Source organism: Phasianus colchicus, chromosome 20 (assembly GCF_987193195.1).
Source record: "Phasianus colchicus chromosome 20, bPhaCol1.hap1.1, whole genome shotgun sequence".
Lineage (NCBI taxonomy): Eukaryota > Metazoa > Chordata > Aves > Galliformes > Phasianidae > Phasianus > Phasianus colchicus.
This window is the reverse complement of record NC_143455.1, coordinates 10,226,775-10,247,233: the sequence shown is the minus strand read 5'-3', so window position 1 is coordinate 10,247,233 and position 20,459 is coordinate 10,226,775. Positions and strand designations below refer to the sequence as shown.

General features: G+C 42.3%; 2 protein-coding genes across 19 annotated transcripts in view; one reads left to right on the top strand and one right to left on the bottom strand.

The window, feature by feature from the left end:
* The window catches only part of MBTD1 (mbt domain containing 1), a 28,535-nt gene extending 17,688 nt beyond the window's left edge, over positions 1 to 10,847 (bottom strand). For 3 of the 18 annotated variants that reach the window (XR_016459141.1, XR_016459142.1, XM_090122156.1), the window contains exons 1-5: positions 5,673 to 6,504; positions 3,488 to 3,689; positions 2,290 to 2,429; positions 1,238 to 1,352; positions 1,064 to 1,149 (exon numbers count right to left, since the gene is read on the bottom strand). Coding sequence is in view for 14 of the 18 variants with exons in the window: in XM_090122156.1 (XP_089978282.1) it covers positions 1,064 to 1,149; positions 1,238 to 1,352; positions 2,290 to 2,429; positions 3,488 to 3,689; positions 5,673 to 5,984 (855 nt within the window). In the remaining 4 variants the exon portion in view is untranslated. Of the gene's footprint in view, positions 1 to 1,063; positions 1,150 to 1,237; positions 1,353 to 2,289; positions 2,430 to 3,487; positions 3,690 to 5,672; positions 6,506 to 6,533; positions 6,716 to 8,822; positions 9,015 to 9,333; positions 9,361 to 9,512; positions 9,662 to 9,777; positions 10,221 to 10,415; positions 10,685 to 10,714 lie in introns of those variants that run through there. The other 15 variants (XR_016459143.1, XR_016459144.1, XM_090122164.1 and 12 more) reach the window with 14 other exon arrangements.
* An 84-nt stretch (positions 10,848 to 10,931) lies between these two features.
* Positions 10,932 to 19,437, top strand: UTP18 (UTP18 small subunit processome component). The gene is made up of 14 exons (XM_031598705.2): positions 10,932 to 11,423; positions 11,542 to 11,669; positions 11,767 to 11,862; positions 12,379 to 12,458; positions 12,668 to 12,753; positions 13,321 to 13,446; positions 14,250 to 14,424; positions 14,740 to 14,840; positions 16,094 to 16,184; positions 16,546 to 16,669; positions 17,439 to 17,613; positions 18,034 to 18,176; positions 18,616 to 18,672; positions 19,308 to 19,437. Exons 1-13 carry the CDS (start codon positions 10,932 to 10,934, stop codon positions 18,638 to 18,640), a joined length of 1,842 nt encoding a protein of 613 aa, XP_031454565.2. The 3' UTR covers positions 18,641 to 18,672; positions 19,308 to 19,437.
* The last annotated feature ends 1,022 nt before the right edge of the window (positions 19,438 to 20,459 follow it).

The following is a 20,459-nucleotide window of genomic DNA, read 5'->3' as shown; positions in this document are numbered from 1 at the left end:
TACAAATTAACAAACCTATCCTAATGCAAGACTGTTCTGGGCTCTGTTAGGGAGCATAAAGGGTTCTGTCAACTGCCAAGAGCCCTTGCTCTGATTTAGGAACCAACAGGGCTCAGCATGAATTCCAGAGCTGGAGAGAATTTCTCTCTCTTCTCTATTATGAAAAACTTCTAAGAAGCAAAATTTTTAACAACAGAAAATTTTAACAGATAACTGAGCAAAACCAAGAGTCTCTTTGGAAGCCAAAATACTTCATCTTCCCATATAATGAAATAAACAGTATGCTGAGAAGTGAGACTTTTTCAGAATTTTTTTACTTAAGAGATGATTTTACAGCAGAATGTACTGACAATATCTAAAACAATATACAATAAGTAGATTTTAACAAACACATTGAAGACAGATGCTGGTAAATACTTTCCTAATCCCTAAGCTACACTCTGTCATGACTTTAATAGCTGAGGTCCTTTTGTTTGTAATTTCACAATTGTAATACAAAGAAAAGCATACTTTTTAATTTCAGGTTTATGAAGAGGCCCCATTTTCTTTTATTTCTACAGTAGCCAGCAGCAGAGCTGACAGGAAGAACTGACTGAAAACTAATAAAAATAATCCCAAACCAAAATAGTTAATGAAAAAATCAGTTCTGTACACTAGAGCAAGTCTGACTCGATCTAAATGGCATTTTGTAACTATATAGCATTGTGTGACCTGGTTGGTGTGATACCCCATACTGTACTCCATGCTTTTGTGCCCTGAAGCGAGGAAAAAAAAAATAATACCATCACAAGTGTTTAAGACTCCTATTTTTAATTCACAAAAGCAACCATGAGAGTAACTCACAGCATTCAGAATGGTTTAAAGAACAAGCAGAAACACACGTATGTATCTAAATGATAGTCATACTAGTAGAGTTTACAATAAAACTCTACTTTCACAGTCTGAAGCTTTAAAATGTTTAAAATATATTTTGTGAAAATGAATTTAAGAATTAAGGTGGATTCTCTCTCTAACACATGTACACATACATACCAAAAGGACAACACACTGAGAAAGTACTTACGTGTTTAAAACAAGTGACAGGAGCTGCTGTAAAGCTATTGCTATTGATGTAGCTACCCCAGCTGAAGCCTTCCACAGGGACAGCTGCTAAGAGAAAGTTACTGCATTTAGGAAACTGCCAATGAAACCAATTCTGTATTACTAAAAATGTTTCAGCTCTTTTATTTGACCATACCTGCTTTAGTCTTTGCCTGGTTTTGCAAAGTTGCTTGGTACTGAGCATATGCTGCTAATTTAGCCACCAGTGGTTGTTTTTGTAGAACTTTAGCCTTCTTTGTTGGAGGTTTGCCCTAAAACAAACAAACAAAAAAACCATAAGTAAATAAAACCTTCCCAAACTCCCAGCAGAAGGATGTCCTTATGCATGACAAAACTATTTAAAAACAAACAAACAAATCACTCAGAAACAAACAGCTGCCACTAAAATAACCAAAAAATAATCTAATATTTTTTTCCAGAGGATTCAACTAAAACTGGCACAACACAGAATGGAGTTGATCAAGAAACACAAAACTCTATATAATATGGAAGATGCTTAAAAATCAGCAGCAAAACAGTCTCCAAAAATTTACTTCTCTATTAGTACTCCAATGTAAAGAGCATACAGACTCACTGCTCTACCTGAAAAACAAAATCTTTTGAAAGCAGGTTAGAAGAAAGATTTTTCTTTTTAAATCTGATTTATACCAATGCAATTTCCTGGCATGTTGCATATGCAATGGAACATGATAGGATATAATGATATTCTTTTCATTAAATGTTACAAAAACATTCTCATGATTATTTGATTCATATCTTAAGTGAACAGATCAAACCTCATTTCATATATCTGCATAGTTAAGAAAACCCTCAAAAGCAAACCAGCAGTGCCAAATAAACCTTTATGCTCTTAAAGCCAGAAAGTATCTTGGGGATGAGATGCATGGATTTTCAAATCACTACATTTGTAGGTTGAAAAATTTTTCTGATCTTTTCCTTGCAGGTGAAAGTGGGTCACTGCAGCAGAAATGAAATAAGGAGTCAATATTTGGTGGAATTTGCTCTGCTGAGCAAGGTTGTGTGATCAGTGAAACAGTTTTGAGTTTTGTCTTACAAAATCATTTGTGAGAATTTTACTACATTAAGAATTTTGACTTAGTTATTATAAAGCACCACATCTGTTTTACAAACATACACATTTTACAGACACAGACAGCAGTAAGTATATAAAGAAAATGGTGTCTGTACCGCTACCTGAAGTCTGGCCAGAATGCTGGCCTTCTTGGAGTTGGATGAATAGCTTCTAGAGCACGATACACTGCAGAAACGTTTTGTTTTAGAGTAAAAGGCATCACGGACACCAACCATTCCACACATCTCGCACGTAGCTAATCAGAGAAGAGAAAGAACACGTTAAGAGTCTAAGAAAAGCTTCTGTAAAAATTCTGAACAAAGACAGCGTGACCAAGGTCCTGTAGGTGGCACCATCAAATCAATTTCTTACAGGCTATACCCTGAGAACTGCATCAAAAGCCAACTTAAAGACAACCATCACCAACATCGGTGATACAGCAAGAACCTCAAGTTCACAGGCAGAAGTGTCTCTCCATTTTGCTCCCTACTAGTTTAACCAATGAACCCAAAGCCAATTTCTGAATCTTAATGGCTCTCAAGGAAATGCTTTGAATCAGAGCCAACCAGTTCCAATTTTTCCTCTAAATATTTAATACTTGCAAACAAATAAAACCAGATATTTTTCTTTAATCTTAAATTTGGAACACATCCAAAGTACCTTTGCCTACCAATAGTCTCACGTATAGCTGGAGTCATATGCTTTAGAGGTTGATGGCACAGTGCACTAACTTGTCCCATGCTCAGTAAAAATTTGTGACCAATTCACCCCAGCAAGAAAATACCAAGATTCTACCCATAGAGAACCAGTAACCAGGCCAAAATATTTTTTCCCCCAATGACTAAAGCAATCTCTCTGCTTCTCCAATCTTTTATTTTTTGGTGTATACCACAGCTAGTCAGTAGTGAATACATATACACTGATGAGACTTATAAAGTAGTAGGAATGAAGTTTTTTTTTCCTAGTGTAAGAAATATTTTTCTATATTGTAAACACACACAAAAAGAGACAATATGCTTTCATGTAAGAGAGCACAATGACATTTACAACAAAGCTCAAAGAATAAAAACAACATGCATGAGAACAAGTGTGTGTATTATACACAACATACATTAGATAGGGAGGATATTCATATAGTACTTTCCTGATAGTAGGATTCAAATTTTATCATATTTCAGTTTGGCAAAATCAAGAAATCCACTGTATCGGTCAGTTTTCAAGGGGGGGGGGAACCAACATTTGGGTCTGGACCCCACAAAACACTGTGGGCAGAAAAAGAAGCAGAGTGTTTGTACTCACACATCACATACTCACCCATGCCAGATTTACCATCTGGATAAGTATAGACCTGTCCATTGTTCTTTATGATTGGGAGACTGGATGGCAAAGGAGAAACCTCTTCTTCACTCTCATCTGAACTGGAGCTGCTGCTGGTGTCCTCACTACAACTGTCATAACCGTCAAACATCCCGAATGAATCACGTCTCTTCCTTTCTGTTTGTGAAAGATGATCTGTCTAAAAGTTAAAAAAACAAAAACAAATAATGAAAGCAAACAAAAAGAATACCAGAGCATTGTGAACACAGCTATTTCAACAGCAAACTTAAAAATTAAAGGTCAGCCTTCAAATGGAGATATACTACAAACTGCTCTATCGGCGTATAAATGAGCATATATTACAAATTAAATTAGCAGAGTCAAAACCAGATAACATTTTGGTATTGGTATTAACAAAACAAGCTCAGTCCATTGAGAACACATAGAAGCAGTCCATACATTTTTTTCTTGGTTTCTCCAGAGATCATTAATCCTGATGTTCTGATTAATGACAGCCACGCATCTTATATGCAAATGAACATATTCCAGATGGCTGCAGCCAATTTCACTAGAATTCATTCATTCGAGAAAGCTGAGCAGAGAAAACAGTTCAACGAGGAGGGCACTGCTCTCCAGGAATGGAGCTGAGCTGCTCTGGGCCATTAGTGGCTCACAGTGCTGGGGATCCAGCTCTCAGCTTCTTCAGGATTCAGCTGCTCACGTGCAAAGCAGAAATACTTCTCCACCTCACAGGGGTGTTCTGAGGATTAATACATTAACAATTATGAAGAGCTCAGTTTCTATGGCAATAGGGTCTGTATAAATACTAAAAGACAGAAAGGTGACTAATTTGTAGGAAAACTCTATTATGTAACAGATTTCTGTATGTGACAGTGGCAATGAAAAATCAGAGGTCAAATGCAAACACTGCTTTGAAGAATGCCCAGCAGCTGAGCACTTTCCAAAGACAATAAAAGAAGACAAAAAAACCAACAGATTAACTTTTTTTTAATGGATATCCAATACATGCTTTTTAATACAGGAACATTTTTACCTTTATTACCACCTGACAGAAGCCTACTGCTTGAAAGTTGCTCTCATTAAGTTAAAAAAAGAAATCTGAAAGTATTTCTATTATTCTTAACCATACCTACTAAGGTTGAGAGGCATTAATAAAGCAAGAAAAGACATACTACAATGCAAGCACAAGTTAGGAGAATGTAGTACAGCAAGAAGAAATAAATAAGAAAGCCTGTGCCTCTACTTCCCTCACCCCTCAAACCCAGGAGTAAGTTTTATCTCAAAAGCACCGTAGGCAGAAAATATGATTGGACTTGTTCTTAAAGTGCATTTGGATTCATAGCTTTAAGATTTCAACACAGTAATTCCCCAAATCCCTTTCCTAGAGACTATCATTTGAACATCTTTATTGTTGTATCTCATCTGAGCCTTTCTGTGCCACATTATCACTTTATTATAATATTCTCTATTCTCCTTTTCAATCTTAATCTTATTTCAGAAGGCTTTCCTCATAGTTAAGAGGGAAAACTGATTCCTACACGGACCCAATCCTAGCATCCAACAGCAAAAAAAGCACAAACAGTAAAAGGTTATGCAATAAAGCAAACACCTGTAAACACTGAAAACAAGTCTGAAATGTTTAGAAATCAGCATAATGTAAATTGTGCACACAGCCCGTAGCCAAACATACAAAAATTACACTAAAACATATCAAAATTTAGGGCAGGGCATGACATCTTTTCCTGAAGTAGGCAGGATAGCAATTGCAATCATTAAAGGAACACTGGGGGAAGGCAGAACAAAACCCAGCCCTGACCGAGCCGTACCTGCACGGCACTGCTGGTAGCAGCAAGATGCTCGCTCAGATCTGTGTGCACGTGTGTGCAGATTAAGACAGAAGCTGAACACATTGCCATGGATACGAGTTCTGCAAAGTGTCAGCAATTCACACATCAGAACATGAAGACCTCGTCACAAACTCTGTAGTGCCTCAGAGTATTTCACCTTCAGTGACCACAGCCCAGGAAATAAAATGCAGCGCCTTACTGACTACTCACAGCAGCAACAGCATGCTGCCCCTCATCACCTGCACACGAGCTGATTGGATTTCCCTAAGGGACCAGGGCCTTGACCCACATAAAGGAGGACTGAAAGTCCTTACCGGCAGCTGCAGCACCAGGCAGTCCCAGTACACTCCTCTTTCCTTCCAGACCAAAGACCTCAGACCTACACAGCAGCTCAGCTTCGCCCAGAACTCCATTGGTAGAGGCCTGAAGTGCTGCCACAGCTCAGAAGAATGAAGAGAAACAGCCCAGTCCCAGTGCTCCCATTCCCAAGGGCATAGCAGACATCTCCTCCCAGCACCACTCTGCACAGGAAGCAGCAGCAGACAGCTGAAGGCAGGCTGAAGCTCCACTGGCACACAGAGGAGGCAAGCTGAAGCATGGCTCAAGATCACAATTGCAGATACCATGACAATACTGTTGGCTCTTACTTTTTTTCTTCCTCTATCACAGATTTAGAATCTCAATAGCACTGCCAAGAACTCTTTGCCAAAATATCCATAGATGAGAGAAAATTTTTCTGCTTTCTGTAGGAAATCACAATCTCAAAAGAGAAAAATCATCCTTCAGCATTATAAAGGCTCCAAAGTCTCCAACTCAAAGTTTGTTTAGTTTATCTAAACTGAGGAAATCTCACACATCACCTTTCCTTCACTTTACATTTAGTCACATTGTCCCAGCTCAAGTTATGAGCAACTCACAATAGTTAAAATAACACTCCAGTTTTTATAAAACATTTTTATCTGAGCGCTTGTCAGAAGATGAGGATGTTTGCCAGATAATTTACATAGGATGTTCCTAGTGTTAATTTATAACTATTATTTGGATTTTAATTCTTGGGAAATTTGCTCAAACTGCATTTTGTGCGACTTGGAAAAGATTCAGATTTTCAATACAAAACTACAAACTACTTTGTTCACAAAGGCAGGTGAAAGTCAGGGCAGAAAATACACAAATACCTTCGCTGGAATTTTGCTAGAGCAGATCAAACATTTCTATTTTGATAATAAACACCAATAAGATTCTTTTCAGCCCATGTTGAGACAGCATTTGTAGAAACAAGCGAGTGATGCACGGAACCTCTGACAGCCCTCCCTGCAGATCTCAGCAGTCCTACTCTTTTGTAAGCCCTGTCTAATGCCTGAAACAGAAAACAGCCGAGTTACAACTCTGGACTCACAGGTCAAAAATCACAACCTTACACAAAGGACAACATCTGCCTCAAGCAGAACCACAACTAAGGACAAGCCGCTGCTTCAGCAGCAGTTTGCAGCTCCTGCCAGTGATGAGCAGCAGCAATGCTATCAGCTGACAGTGCTTAACTGTGGTACCTGCAGGGCCTCTGGGTTCCAAAGCACTGCCCACAAAAGTGCAGCCCTACATCTCCATACCCATCACAGCTGTTACTGCACCAAAGCGTCCTGTTGTGACCACAGAACTGTGGGCTACCACGGGTACAGCAGGGATGGATTACGCATTGTTTTCACATTCACACACTTCTATGACCAACATCAGGTGGTAGTTCTCCTAGAATTTGTTTTTGGCTATCAGAGACAGTAGTAATAGATTGAGTTATTCAAGTTAACAATTGCAACCCTAAGATCAATCCATGCATGACACAATATATGCACAATGAAAAAAAATTACCTACTGCCAGGAGCTGGATTTAGCATGAAAAACCACATTAGGGTTACCTTTTATTTAAAACTGAAATAGATGAGCATTCTTTGCCTCCCCACAAAACACTGAGAAGCAGCCTGGCTCACTGCAGAGCTTACAGCTGTGTAAGTGGCCAGCAGCAGAACAGCAGCTGCTCCACCTCACCATAAGCACTAGCTCGTTAAGCAGGAGCAAGGCGTATACACACAACAACAGGCCAAACTTCTGGGCATACTGGGTAAGGCTCATTTCCCTTACCAGCTCCTCAATAGGAAGGATTTTTAGAGCGACACAAGATCTAGGTAAGTGGGACTGGCAAATAAAAGCCTAAGTAACTACTTGCTTAGGGGATTTCTTGCACGGCTCTTTCTATTGAAGAGATGGGTGGAGAGAGGAACTTTTAAGAACTGCTTTCTTATTCCGCCCAACTTCCCATTTTCCTGTTCTTCCTCTCCCCCTTGTGAGCACTTGGCAGCAATGTATTTTTAAGAAATATTCTTAATTAACCATTACACAAGGCAAATGGTATGATAAAAGAATATCGTTAAAGAAACCGGTTTTCCTAAAAGCTGGAAGGCAACTCAAACAAATATGATTAACTTTTCTCACCCCTTTAGCACACACAGCTGAATTCAGTCATCACGTCATAGCCCCCTGAAAATAACTGCTCCTCCAGCATAGAAGGTTGGTCACAAACGATGTACAGTGCGTGGCCAAATTGCAAAATACAACAATTTAACCTTAGCTGGACATGAAATGCTTGGGAAATTGTTTTAGTATATCAATGAAAACTATGCTCAAGTGTTGGCAACATTTACGAGAAAGCATTTCAAAGGTGAAAACTTGCTACAGAAAATACCCCGTATTATCAAGCAGCCAAACTGTGCCTCCAAGTCAGCACATCCTGACCAAAGGCAGTTGGTACAAAACCATCACAGAAATATTTCAGCCTGCTCAAATGCACAGTCGCTACTATTCAATCAGTTTGGTGCTTAAATTCACTGAGACAGAAATTTAGAAATACAAGAACTGCAGCTTTACCAACATGTCCCAGCCACCTCGTGCAGAGAGGCATCAGTTTCTACACTCAGATCTCACTCACAGGAACATGCAGAAGTAACAAGGTCACCACCAACTTCCAGCCACGGGTGTCTGATCAAACATTTACTTTAATCACATAACCTTAACAAAGCATGCTTTTCCAATAGCATACTTCAAAGTCGGTGTTAAATTTGACACAATAGTTTTGTATTTGAAAGTTCATTAATGTTTTATGCCACGAGTGTGGTTTTGGCTCTGGAGGTCAGCATTAATGCACCAAGAACAAAACACTCATTTATTGCAACTCTTCTGAACTAAAGCTGGCCAAAACCACCCCGTGCAGAAACACCAGGCCACCGCCTGCAGAACTGAAGCCCTGCATGAGCCTCATAGCATGGCAAAAAACTCCAACATGGTACCAATTTAAAGAAAATATACTTTCAGCTTTCATGAAAAACAAACAAACAAAAAACCCCAAAGATAAACATCTTGGGATTCCTGGAAATCAGAACCAGCCAAACTTAGTTTTTTATACATAAGCAACTCACCTCTATCTGGAAATGTGCCTTCCACTCTTATTACAAGCAAAATCTCAGCTGGAAAATTACAGAAATGTTTTTTCCTGTCTCTTCATTTGCTACATATGACAGCATTTTGTCTGAAGCCAGTTTCTGCTGTTTGCCAATGGTTTTGTCCATAGCCTCTTCCCCGGGGGGTTTCACACGAGAAGAGGGGAGACTCTTATAAAAAAATATATCAAATTAGCAGGCAGCCTGGAGGGGAGGGGATGATGTAAATATGTGAAATATCTGAATTCAAATAAACTAAGTTTACATTACAAACTTAATTATGTTTTAACAAAGCCCTTACACGTAGGAGCACCTGGAAGAGGTGAAGTCTAGAAGGCAAATACTTGGTTCAAACAATTCTGTTAATATTATCAACAACAACAGTAAAATAACACCGACCCCAAACCAAGATCTGCTACACCTGAATTCCTCCTGCGTGCTTAGGGGCAGATTCAGCAAAATATCACATGTCCAGTGTGCACCAACTTACCTGAGAAACGAAGGTGTGCTGCAGCAGCTTGCAGAAGGTATTGAGAACGTTGTGAAATTAAATCAGGTTTTAAAAGGCAAGAGAAAGGAAGGCCAACGTGGGATTTCCTTTCCCCCGAGTTACCATTACCGTCACAGCTATTTAACTCTTTAGGGAACAACAATGAAGATCATCCTTACTTTCAGCCTACAATCCTTGTGCGCTCACAGGTCTCCACACTCAGGAACAAGAGCCAAACCATGCATCAACAACAACTTCCACCCAGGAAAGCATACACCTCTGCTGTGCCTCCCTGCGGCTTACGTTACACACTTCCTCAAAGCGATCCCTAGGCAGAAGTAACAAGCACAGATTACTGCCTACATCTGTTAAGTCCCACGGATCTCGTAACGACTGCATTGTTTTGGTCCCCGTTTAAAGGTCCCGATTAGGATCTCCCTTAACCTTTTCATTCCGTTCCGTGAAAGCGAAAACCGGACCGTTACGAACAAACGTAACCAACCAGTAACCGAACGCAGCTCCTCGAACACGCAAAACCTTCGTTTAAAAAAAAAACAACAGAAAACCGCCCCGCAGCTTTCAGAGCCTTAAAGAGAACAGCGGCGTCCCGGGCTCCGCTCTCACAGCCTCTCTCCCACGGACAGCGCCGTGCAGCGGGACGCTCCGCAGAGCCGCCGCTCCGGGACCCGGCGCAGCAGCGGCCCGAGCGGGGATCGCCGCCCGCACCGGGAAGCGAGGCACGACGGAACGGCCCCGGGACGAGCGGACCGCGCGCGGCGGCCGGAGCTTTAACTCGGCAGGAAGGATACGGGAACGAAGGATACGGGAACGCCGCTCCGGCGGGGCGACGCCGTGCCCGGCCGCCCGCTCCGAGAAGGGCCGGCGCCGCGGGACAGCGCGGCACAAAGGGCCCGGGGCCGCCCCACGTGCGGGCTGTCAGGGCCGCCCCCGCCCGCCCCGGGAGCGGAGCCGCCCCCGCTCCCCGGTGCCGCTCCCCCCGCGCGGCGCGGCGCCCGCCCGCCCCTCGGGGCCCGTCCCGCCCGGGCAGCCCCTCCGCCCGCCCGGAGCCCGGCGGCACTCACCGGCTCCTTTGTGTTTTCCATCAGGCCCTCGCGGGCAGGAGACGCCCAGCCGCCGCCTCTGCCCCCTCCCCTCGGCTCGGCCCCCTCCGCCCGCCGCCTCCCCCTGCGAGGGGCCGGGCCCGGCGGGACAGGAGGCGGCCCACGAAGTTCAGCCTCTCCCTGAGAGAAAGGAGCCCCGCTCCGTGCGCCGGGATATCAACAACATTGGCATCGCCGCTCTGCGCAGGCGCGGCGCCCGGCCCCCCGCGCGCCCTCATTGGGCTCCGCGCCGCTCGGGGCTCCTCGCTCGCCGTACCCACCTCGGGGGGAAACCATTGAGGCGCGGGGCGGCTCGGCGGCGCGGGGCGGGCCGGACGGGGGCGGCAGCCCCGCTGGGAGTCGTTTCGCTTTCTAACGGACGGCGCGACGAGCGAGGGGGCTGCCGGGCCTCCGCTGAGGGGAGCTCGTGGTCACGTGAGGCAGAGGACGGCCCCCCCGCGCGCGGAATAGAGAGCGCCAAGTCACGTGGAACGCGGAATGGGAGAAGCGGAGGAAGGAAATAAGGCGAAGAAAGGAGGTCACGTGACGGCCCGTGCGGCCAGGGGAAGCTCCTCGCTCACGTGGTGCGGGGCGGGGCGGCGGCCGCCAATCGGGAGAGGGGCGGGCACGAGCCCGGCCGCGTGGACGCTCGGCCGCGCTTCCGGTCCCGGCGTCTCCGCTGTAGCGATGCGCGCGTCGGCGGCCCCGCGGGTTCTGGCTGCGGCGCGGCAGCGGCGGCGGCGGCCGGCGGAGCTGAAGCTGGCGGCTAAGAAGAGTAGCAATAATAGTAAGAAGAAGATGGTGAAGCGGGCTCGGCCGCGCGCCAAGGAGATGGAGGCGGCGGCGGCGGAGGAAGCGTCGCGCCGCGCCCGGCACTTGCGGGCCATCTCCGGCGCTACGGCCGCTGAGCGGGAGCTGGAGGAGCTGGTGTTCGGCGATAGCCTCGTGGCGGAGGAGGCCGAGCTGCTGCAGCGCCTGGCCGGCCCGCAGGTACGGCTCGGACGGGCCGGGGCGGCGGCGTTGGCGCTGCGGGGCGGTGCGGCCCCGGCTCCCCTGCGGGAGGTGAGCGGCCCGCCCCGCGCTCAGCGCCCGTCCCGATGCGTTTCAGCCGAGCGCCGCGCGCAGCGGGGCGCAGCCGTGCCGCTCCGGCCATTCGGAGTCGGAGAACGAAGCCAAAGGGGGATTCCCGTCTAAAGGGCCCGTCTGGGTGGATGAAGACGACGAAGCCGAGGAAAGGTGCGCGCAGGGCACGCGGCGGCGGTCGGCCCCGTCGGAGCGGCTGCGGACGGCTTCCAGTGCAATGAGCTGTGCGGTTGTTGTGTTCTCGCTCTAGGGTTGACATGACCCACAGGTATAGGAGGGAGCTGATGAAAAGCGATGCCGAGAAGATACTCACTAAGAAAAAGCTAAAAGCAAGACTCGAAGAGCAGTGAGTTCACTGACGCTTTTGTGGTAAACTGTGCTAAGACATCTGTGGATGCTCGCGGCATTCTGAGTCCCTTTTGTCTTTTCTCCCTATGAACTGCTTCAGTCCTGGAGCTGTTCTTGCACTCGGAGGCACTGTTCAGTTAGAGCTTCTTAACGGTGTTTATGGAATCTTTAAATCCAGAGTAATTCTGTTATTTGATTTTTCTTTATCGACTTAATGCTTGTTTACTAATTAGAAATTATTCCATAAAATACCTGAGGTGATGTGCTGTTTTTTAGTTGGGTGATGGAAGATGTTAATGTGATACATAAGAATGACTGAAGCATGGATAGAGTTGGATGCCATAGTAAAAATTCAGTTCTGCTGGGTTGCCTGGCTATGAGAGTGCATTGCTCAAACAAGTCTGAGTCATCTTGCAGAAGTAGCAATTTCTTGTAAGTGCTTACCAGGTAGAAAGAAATGATTTTGTTAAACAAGATGTTTCTTTCTTCTCTCCCCTCCCTCTTCTCTTGCTAGATTTCAGCGAGCTATGGGAGGAGTTCCTGCATGGGCTGATAGGGAAAACAGGAAGAAATCCAAGCAAGCTGCAAGTGATAGTAAAGAAACCTTTTACTGCTCTAAAGCAACTTGCTGTGCTAGTCTATTCAACTTGTGGAAAAAAGACTTGTTTTTGGTGTTTGATAAGTCTTTGTGTGAATAAAGCTGGGTGGTCAGCTTTATTCTTTCTTTTGGTGTGGTTTTTTTTCTTATTATTGTTCCTGTAGGGAGTTCATTGAGCTTTCCAGTGTGCTCTGTTTTTAATTAGGTGGCAGCGATGAAGATGATGATCTGCTGTGCAGAACTGGCAATTTCATATCAAGCTCAGAATCCCTACCAAGGGGTATTTTGGAGGTAAAGGCAACCTTGTAATTGCACCTTAGTTTGGTCTGTGAACGTGCTTTGCTTTCGTTATTGCTGTTCAGGCAGTAAAATTAGCTCTTACATGAATGTCTTTGTTCCTGTAATTGTAACGTTTAAATATTAATGCTTCAGAGAAAGTGAGTAGTTCATGTTATGAAGGCATGAAACAAATTGAGATGTATTGATGTAGGAGTTATTTAATGTACTCTTAAATAGCACTTTAGAGTAGGATTTCAGTCTCTGGGGGGAGGATGGAGTTCTCCCATGACCAGGTGATGAAATGGTTCTTGAGAAGGGAGCCCTCATATAAGTGTTTCTAACACTACCTCCTTTACAGCTATTTGAGATGAGCAGGAGTGCAAGTAGTCTCAGCTAACTTTCCTTCTGACTTCATCAACAGGCTGACCAGTTTTATACCTACCCTGCTGTACTGAAGCAACTTAGCAAACTTATTTTGTTAGTTCTGCTGGCGTCAAACTGTTGAAAAGTCATTGTAGGTATCAGCATAACTAAATGTGTAAACTGCTATTTTGTTTTTTTGCTTGATCTGTTTTCTAGATGAAGAGCTGCTTGCCTGCTAATCAGGAACGTCTTGCTGATGGAAAACTGTCAACCGTGCAGTTCCATCCATCTGCTCAAGTTGTTCTGACTGCTGGCCGCGATCGATCAGTGTCACTCTTTCAGGTGAAGAGTTTTAACTTATGTGAATGTGAATGTGTTCTTAAATGGAATACTCCTTTGATAAATGTACTGGAAATACCTTGGGAAGATAGACTCTCTTTTCACTGTTCCTATGACGGTTGGCACACAAGGCTTGTGATATCTATGGTTAGAATGGAATTAGCTTGGAGTTTTCATGAAAGATTTCTCTGTCTTCATACCAACTATCTGCAAAATATAGGCAAAATAGTTTCATCAGGCACTGTAGCTGAAGAGTAACAAGGACTACTGAGGTTGTGTTTCTTATTTTTAATTAAATTGTTTGCAAGTGCTATATTGTGAGGAGCACTCTGCTTATGTTTACAGCTGTAATAGTGCTCAGAAATCCTTGGGGGGTTGGAACGGCTGTGTTGTAGGAGGAAGTTTCATATCCTAGGGTACTTCTTTTGTGGTCCTGTGAAGACTGAAGAGCCCAGCTCTGCTAGGAGTTTGATGTGGCCTAGTATCAGTGAAGTAGTCAAAGGTACAAGCTGAGTGTGACATCTGTGAGACTGCAGGAAAAGCATATTAGAAATTATAGTTTATTTGAATAAAGCATGGGCAAGACAATAAGGAGAAGGGGATTGAAGGATGTCCTGAAAGTCTGGGAGAGCCTCATTTATAGGGTGAGGGGTGAGAGGTGGACTGTTCGTAGATTGGATAGGGAAAGATAAATGCTTTCAGCTGGGTACACTTTATTGTTTCTCTTTTACTGGTGAGTCAGTAAGAATTTTTCTCTGTAGAAATATTTGATATGTTCATTAATGTGATAATCTTTTTATTTTAAGGTTGACGGCATAAGGAATCCAAAAATACAGAGCATCTATTTAGAGAGTTTTCCAATCTATAAAGCTCGTTTCAGTGCTGATGGAGAACAGGTTATAGCCACTGGTACTCACCATAAAGTGTTCTATGTGTATGACATGATGGCTGGAAGTATTATTCCTGTACATCAAGTAAGAGGTAAGTTAGTGATCTAAGTGTCTCAGTGCATTTAAAGCTGTCCAAAGTAGCAAGTGCACATGGGTTTGCTTTAAAAGGAAATGTAGTGAGTTCTTGGAGGTAGTGATGTCTATTGTTTTACTATGGTATATTTAGTTCTAGTTTCTTTGATATAACCCCAAGTTTGTGTAACGTCTAACCCATAATGTTATCTTGTTAGTATATTACAGAATTGAAAAGGCGGAGTCGAGTCTTACTTATGTTCACTGTAGGCCCGAAGTTGAGGTAAGTGAGTAAATCACACCAATATTAAGTTCTGTATCACTCATTTTAAAGGTATGGAGGAAAAATTTGTCAAAAACTTTGAAGTCTCTCCAGATGGATCGTTTATGCTTCTCACTGGAACTTCAGGATATCTTCACTTGCTGTCAATGAAGGTAGCTTTTTCCATAATTCATGTAGTTTCAGTTTCTTGGTACCCTCTTCCTTTTGAATCTGGTTGCTTGCCTTTTAATCTGAGAAGCAATGCAGCTTTTCAGTTAAAATAGGTGTGACGTACTGTGACAGCCTTTGAAAGTGAGCTGCTCTATGAACTGACTGTAACTATGGAAAATGGTTTGGGGATGTCAGACAACTTTCTTTGATGACGTTCTTTTTGGACTGGTAATAGAGTGAAGTCTAGAGTTTCCTCCTGGGGGTGTTTTTTGGGGAGGGGAGAAGGTGGAGAGTGGGTTACTGGAAAAAGCCATTTGTCAATGATGTGTTTCAACTGATGGTATAAACACTGTGCTGACAAAACCAATAGCCTCAGCGTGGGAACAAGAATGTGAGGGTGGAAGAAATGTAGGACTTGTTTTTTGGGAATAATGTTAGTGTGTGTTGGTGTACCGTGGTCGTGAATCACTCCATCTGCTGTGATTCATAAGGATCCTAGATTTTTTTAATCTACATTTTAAAATGCCACGTGAGGGCAGCTGCACTTGTTTCAAACTTGGAAATAACTAGGAAAAATAGTTTTAAAACAATTTCAGCTCCCTTTTGTATTGAGATCCCTCTGTGAGGGAGCAAATGAGCATTTATTGAACTGGCATCAACTGGGTAACAATAAATTGGTTGAGCATGAGCTTGTGTGCTGGACTGCGGGCTCTGAAAACTCTGATATGTTCTTGTAATGGCAAGTTGCTGTGGCTGACTTAAGGTTTGTGTGGGACAGGAGTATGGAAGCAACTTTCCTACTGACCTTACCATTTCATAGCACATCTGAAAGCATCAAGGATTTGTTGAATGCTGCCTGTTAAGACAGAACTTTGTTAATTTCTAGACAGCCAAAGAAAGGAGGGTGATAAAATGCCTCATCACACCTCTTAAACTGCAATGTCTTGGTCTGAATGCTCATTGCACTCATGTTTCAAACAAAGCCAATGCTTACGTGATTACATAAAGCTGAAGGATACCAGTTCCTTTCTTGTAATGTAGAACTTGTCTTAGCTGCTGGCTGGCTGACATTATGTTGTGTGATAATGCTGCTACTTCAGGCAAAACAGCACAAAACTGGAAGTCTGTCTTGAATTTACATACAGATATTTCCGTGTAGACTTTAGAGATGTGCTTTAAACAGACTCAGAAATACCTCAGGCTAGGAAGGGTTGAAATGGCAGATTTGGTCACCATTATTAATTTCCTTCTATAGACAAAAGAACTGATCAGCACGATGAAGGTAAATGGAAGAACCACTGCATCTGCTTTCACTTCAGACAGCAGTAAAATATATAGTTATTCCAGTAAGTGCTCTGTTTAATAGTACTAATTGTAATTCCATTGAAATTGCTTAAGTTTTTGTAAATCAGTCAATGTTGTTGTACAAAGTTAGAACCTCATCTGACCTAGAAATACCAGCAGGTGATCCATCATTACCAATAAACTGTTCTAGTATTTATAATATATATATATATATAAAATATATTAATATATTATATATATATATATATATAGTTTTTATAAAAACAGACAAAGCCTCCTTATTTGATAGCTGCATATAAGTTAACAGCTGTCTTTCTTAAATCTATTTTAACAATTCTGACAGATCAGTGTATGTTTCGTATGCATGAGTTCTGTAATCTTCTCTTTCTATTCTGCAAATAGAGGAAGGTGAAGTTTTCATTTGGGATGTGAGAAGCAGGAAGTGCCTACACAAATTTGAAGATGAAGGCTCTTTGGAAGGGAAGTGTATTGCTGTTTCAAGAAATGACCAGTATGTGGCGTGTGGGTAAGTGAATAACTTAGGTGTTTTATTTTCTTCCTATCTCATTTTGAAGCTCTTCAGAATTTGTGTCTGGTAAGAGTGTAGGAAGATAGAATGAGTTTGGTTTTAATAAAGTTATAGTAGAAGTGAATAGATGAATGTTGCTGTTTCTGTGATAATCATTTATTCTGTTTCATGTACATACAAATTACCATACTTACTGAATACTGGTATTGCTCTTAATATGTTATTATTGGCATGCAGCGATTTTAGCAGTTAATTTTGACATTGTGCAGTTGAAACTCTAGTTTACTCTCTTCTGTACTCCTAATTTGATTGCTGTGAGAGAGCATGTTAGCATTTATAAAGATGTTTTGACTCTGACAGTTGCAGCAGCAGAGCCTGAATATTTCTTGAAAGTATTTCTGAATTAATGGTTGCTGGCAGCTAGTATGTCAGTTCTAACAACTAACTGATGTTTGAGTACAGTATGCATTTTCTTAGGAAAAACTTCAGACCCTGATTCTGAGCTCTCTCTGGTTTGAATTTGTTGTACATGGCGTTGGTGTACCAAGGATCACCAACTAAGAGTCTGTTTCTCAACCCACCCATCAAACCCCTCTACTAAATCCTGATACAAACTCTAAAACACAATCTTCAAAATATTGTTACAAACCACACTAAGTAATTACTTGCTAATGATCTTTAAGTTGACTATTGGCTACAGGTAACAAGTTAACATGTACCATAAACGCTGTTTCTCAATATGGATTTTGTTAATTTCTTATTGTAGTTCAGTTTCTGGAGTTGTGAACTTGTATACTACTGATGTTTGTCTCAAAGAAAATCATCCTAAGCCAGTTAAAGCCATAATGAACCTCGTTACATCTGCTACGTCCGTGACCTTCAATCCTACTACAGAAATCTTGGCTGTGGCTTCCAATGAAGCCGATGAGGCTGTCAAATTGGTATGGTCAGCTTCTTTTCTCAGTGTAACATTGCTTGTGTTGTCTTCTGAAAAACTGAGTGCAATCCTGCTGACGTGGTCAAACTGATTCTGAGTGGGTACATGCACTACAGAATTTGCTTGATTGGAATGTGTATGGGGTGCTGTACCTATATCAGAAAATGTTTTTTTTTTCCTTGGAGAAAGTTCTTAAGATAACCTTGTGGTCTAACTTAATTCTTTTTTTTCTCCTCTTTTTTTTAAATGTTCTTGTTTTGTTGCTGCAAATACAAGAACTTAGCGACAATTCTTAATTTTCAGCATCTATTGACTGTAACAGTCTTTCTGGGTGGTGATTTTTCCTTGCTAAGAAATTTTGCCAGCCTTGACAAAATTCTGGGTATTTCCTACTTGATGTGACTAACTATATCTTTCTTAATAGGTACACATTCCATCATATACTGTATTCTCAAACTTCCCAGTGTTCAGAAGAAAGCAAATTTATCTTACTCAATCTATGGACTTTTCTCCTAGAAGTGGATTTTTCTCTATAGCAAACAACAAAGGCAAAGCTTTGTTGTATAGGTATGTACTAAGTTTGGTTGCTTAATCCCAGGTAACATATTTATATTCAATAAGGTGATGCACTGTAAATGGTGAAATTTGACTACTTGATCTGATTTTTACTCAATGAGTTAACAGTGTGGCACTGAGTTCCCACTCTGGAGAATGAACCTAGTTGTTTTTTCTGATTATTGACTATGTATTACTGCAGACATGCCTGTGAAAAGTGTTATTGTTCCTTGCTGGATGAAAGTAGGAAGGAAATAGCAGATAATGGATAGTTTTTGCCATTTTGTTTTCTTTTTAAGCTTTTACTACATCTGTGTTTCAGATTAGTAGTAGTAGTAGATTATTGGAAGAATATTCAATGGTGCTACTGAATATTTATTGCTTGTTATATCATGTGTACAACAGGTTACTGAGAAGCTTTACATCTGTCTCAACTATGTTTTTTCTTCAGGTTGAAACATTATTCAGATTTCTAGAAGATACAGGAGAAAATGGACCAGCTTCTTAGGTAAAAGTAGCACTCAAGCTGTTGACGGGATTGTCTTGGCATTTCTTCTTTGCATTCAGCTACCTCCACCTCATCAAAGGTGGCAACAAGAAGTTCTCAGTGTGTAATGTTGAAATGGTATTGTCTGGGTTGTTAACAGAAAATGTCCATTACAAGAGACAGGCTTGTTTGTTTAGCTCAGCTTTTCTAATAATGCTCTTAGGGCTGGTTGGTAGTTCAACCAAATGTGCCCAGTCCTGTTGACAGCTGTTTTAAAAACTTGTAAGCATTAAAACCAAACTCCTCAGCAGTGATGGTATAAACAGCTGTAGGCTGCCTTAAATTGGCCCTGTTGTGTGGACACACTTACATAACTTCACAGGTCAGTGTGATTGAAAATTTAGGTTACGTAAACAACTGAAATTTTAAGTGTAGCTTGTGAGAATTTTTGCCTTTTCATGGGAAACTGGAATCTCCTGTAGCCTTGTCAGAAACACAGTAGTGCTGTTTGACCTAAAATCTGTTAAAGGTTGGAAGCTCAGCCCATTCAAACTGAAAGCTGGTTCATATTCTGTGCATTAAGCTTATGTAAACTGTTGTGATAGGTGAATGTTCTGAGCATGCTAACAACATTCTCTGTGCTGATCCTTCCCCAGGTGTGGTTACCTGCAACTACACGTATGCTGACAAAATCAAGCAAACTACTTGCAATGGAAGTTGAACAATATTAATATAACATCTGTGATTTGTGAATGTTTTTCTTAATAAATGTACCTGATAAATTTCCAGGCAAGTTCTTTCAGCTTTTTTCCCACACTTTGTGTAAGCAAATGACTAAACAGAATTTTGATGGTTGGTAATGAAGTTAATGTCTTCAAGAAACGCTTAAATGCTCTTTAGTTATTATGAGAACATGATGTGTTCCAGTGTTGACACTAAAACATCAGTTTTGTTTAAGCTCTTCCTTGTGTATTTGGCTTTAGCTTTGCCATCAGCCAGGGATGTTTCTGGCTAGAAGCATCATTTTGCTGATGAGAGGAGCAAAAAGATAACCTGAAACCTGGTCAGCGCAGGTTTTGTGGTTCAGCTCGTGGGCCAGCTGTAACTTCAAGATAGCTGAAGCTGATGACGGAGCAACACCACCATCGTTTGTGCTTAATGTCTCATGTATTAAAGCCAGCTGTTTAAGCCTTGGTTTTAATTCCTCAGGGAGGACCCCATTCTTTCTGTGAAAGCAAAGCAGAGTATTGCTCATGGTTGATTTTTTAATCAGTTGTGAAATCCTGATCTCATTAGGGCCATCTAATAAGGACTACTGTGCAGCTACAATTACTGGTTCCTTCTGATGTCAAAAATGCCTCTGATCACACTTTTTCTTGAATTTGACACTTGTTTTAACATAAATTGCTTAGAATAGCTAGTAAAATTTCAAATTTGAGAATAAATTGTGACTAATACATCAGTGTCCATAGGGGGGAGCTTTTTGAGTGGAGTAACATAGAGAGCAAGGTGTTCCACTGTAGTGGAAGTGCTAAATCAAGGCCTGAAGCAGTGATTGAGCATCTGGTGGGAAGGTGGGGCCAACCCAGGGGAGCTCAGGTGTATGCAATGTACCTTATTGACCAGAAGGCGTGGAGCCAGGATCCACCCCTTTCCAGCCCTCATTTAAGGGCTGGCAGTGGAGGCGAGGGCACCTTGCTGGAGGTCCCTGTGTGTGTGGGAGGCTTTATGAAGGTAAGCAGCTGCTTTTCTTTATTTCATTGCATATGACTGTTGTGTTTGATCAAATCTTTATTGCTGTAGCCTGA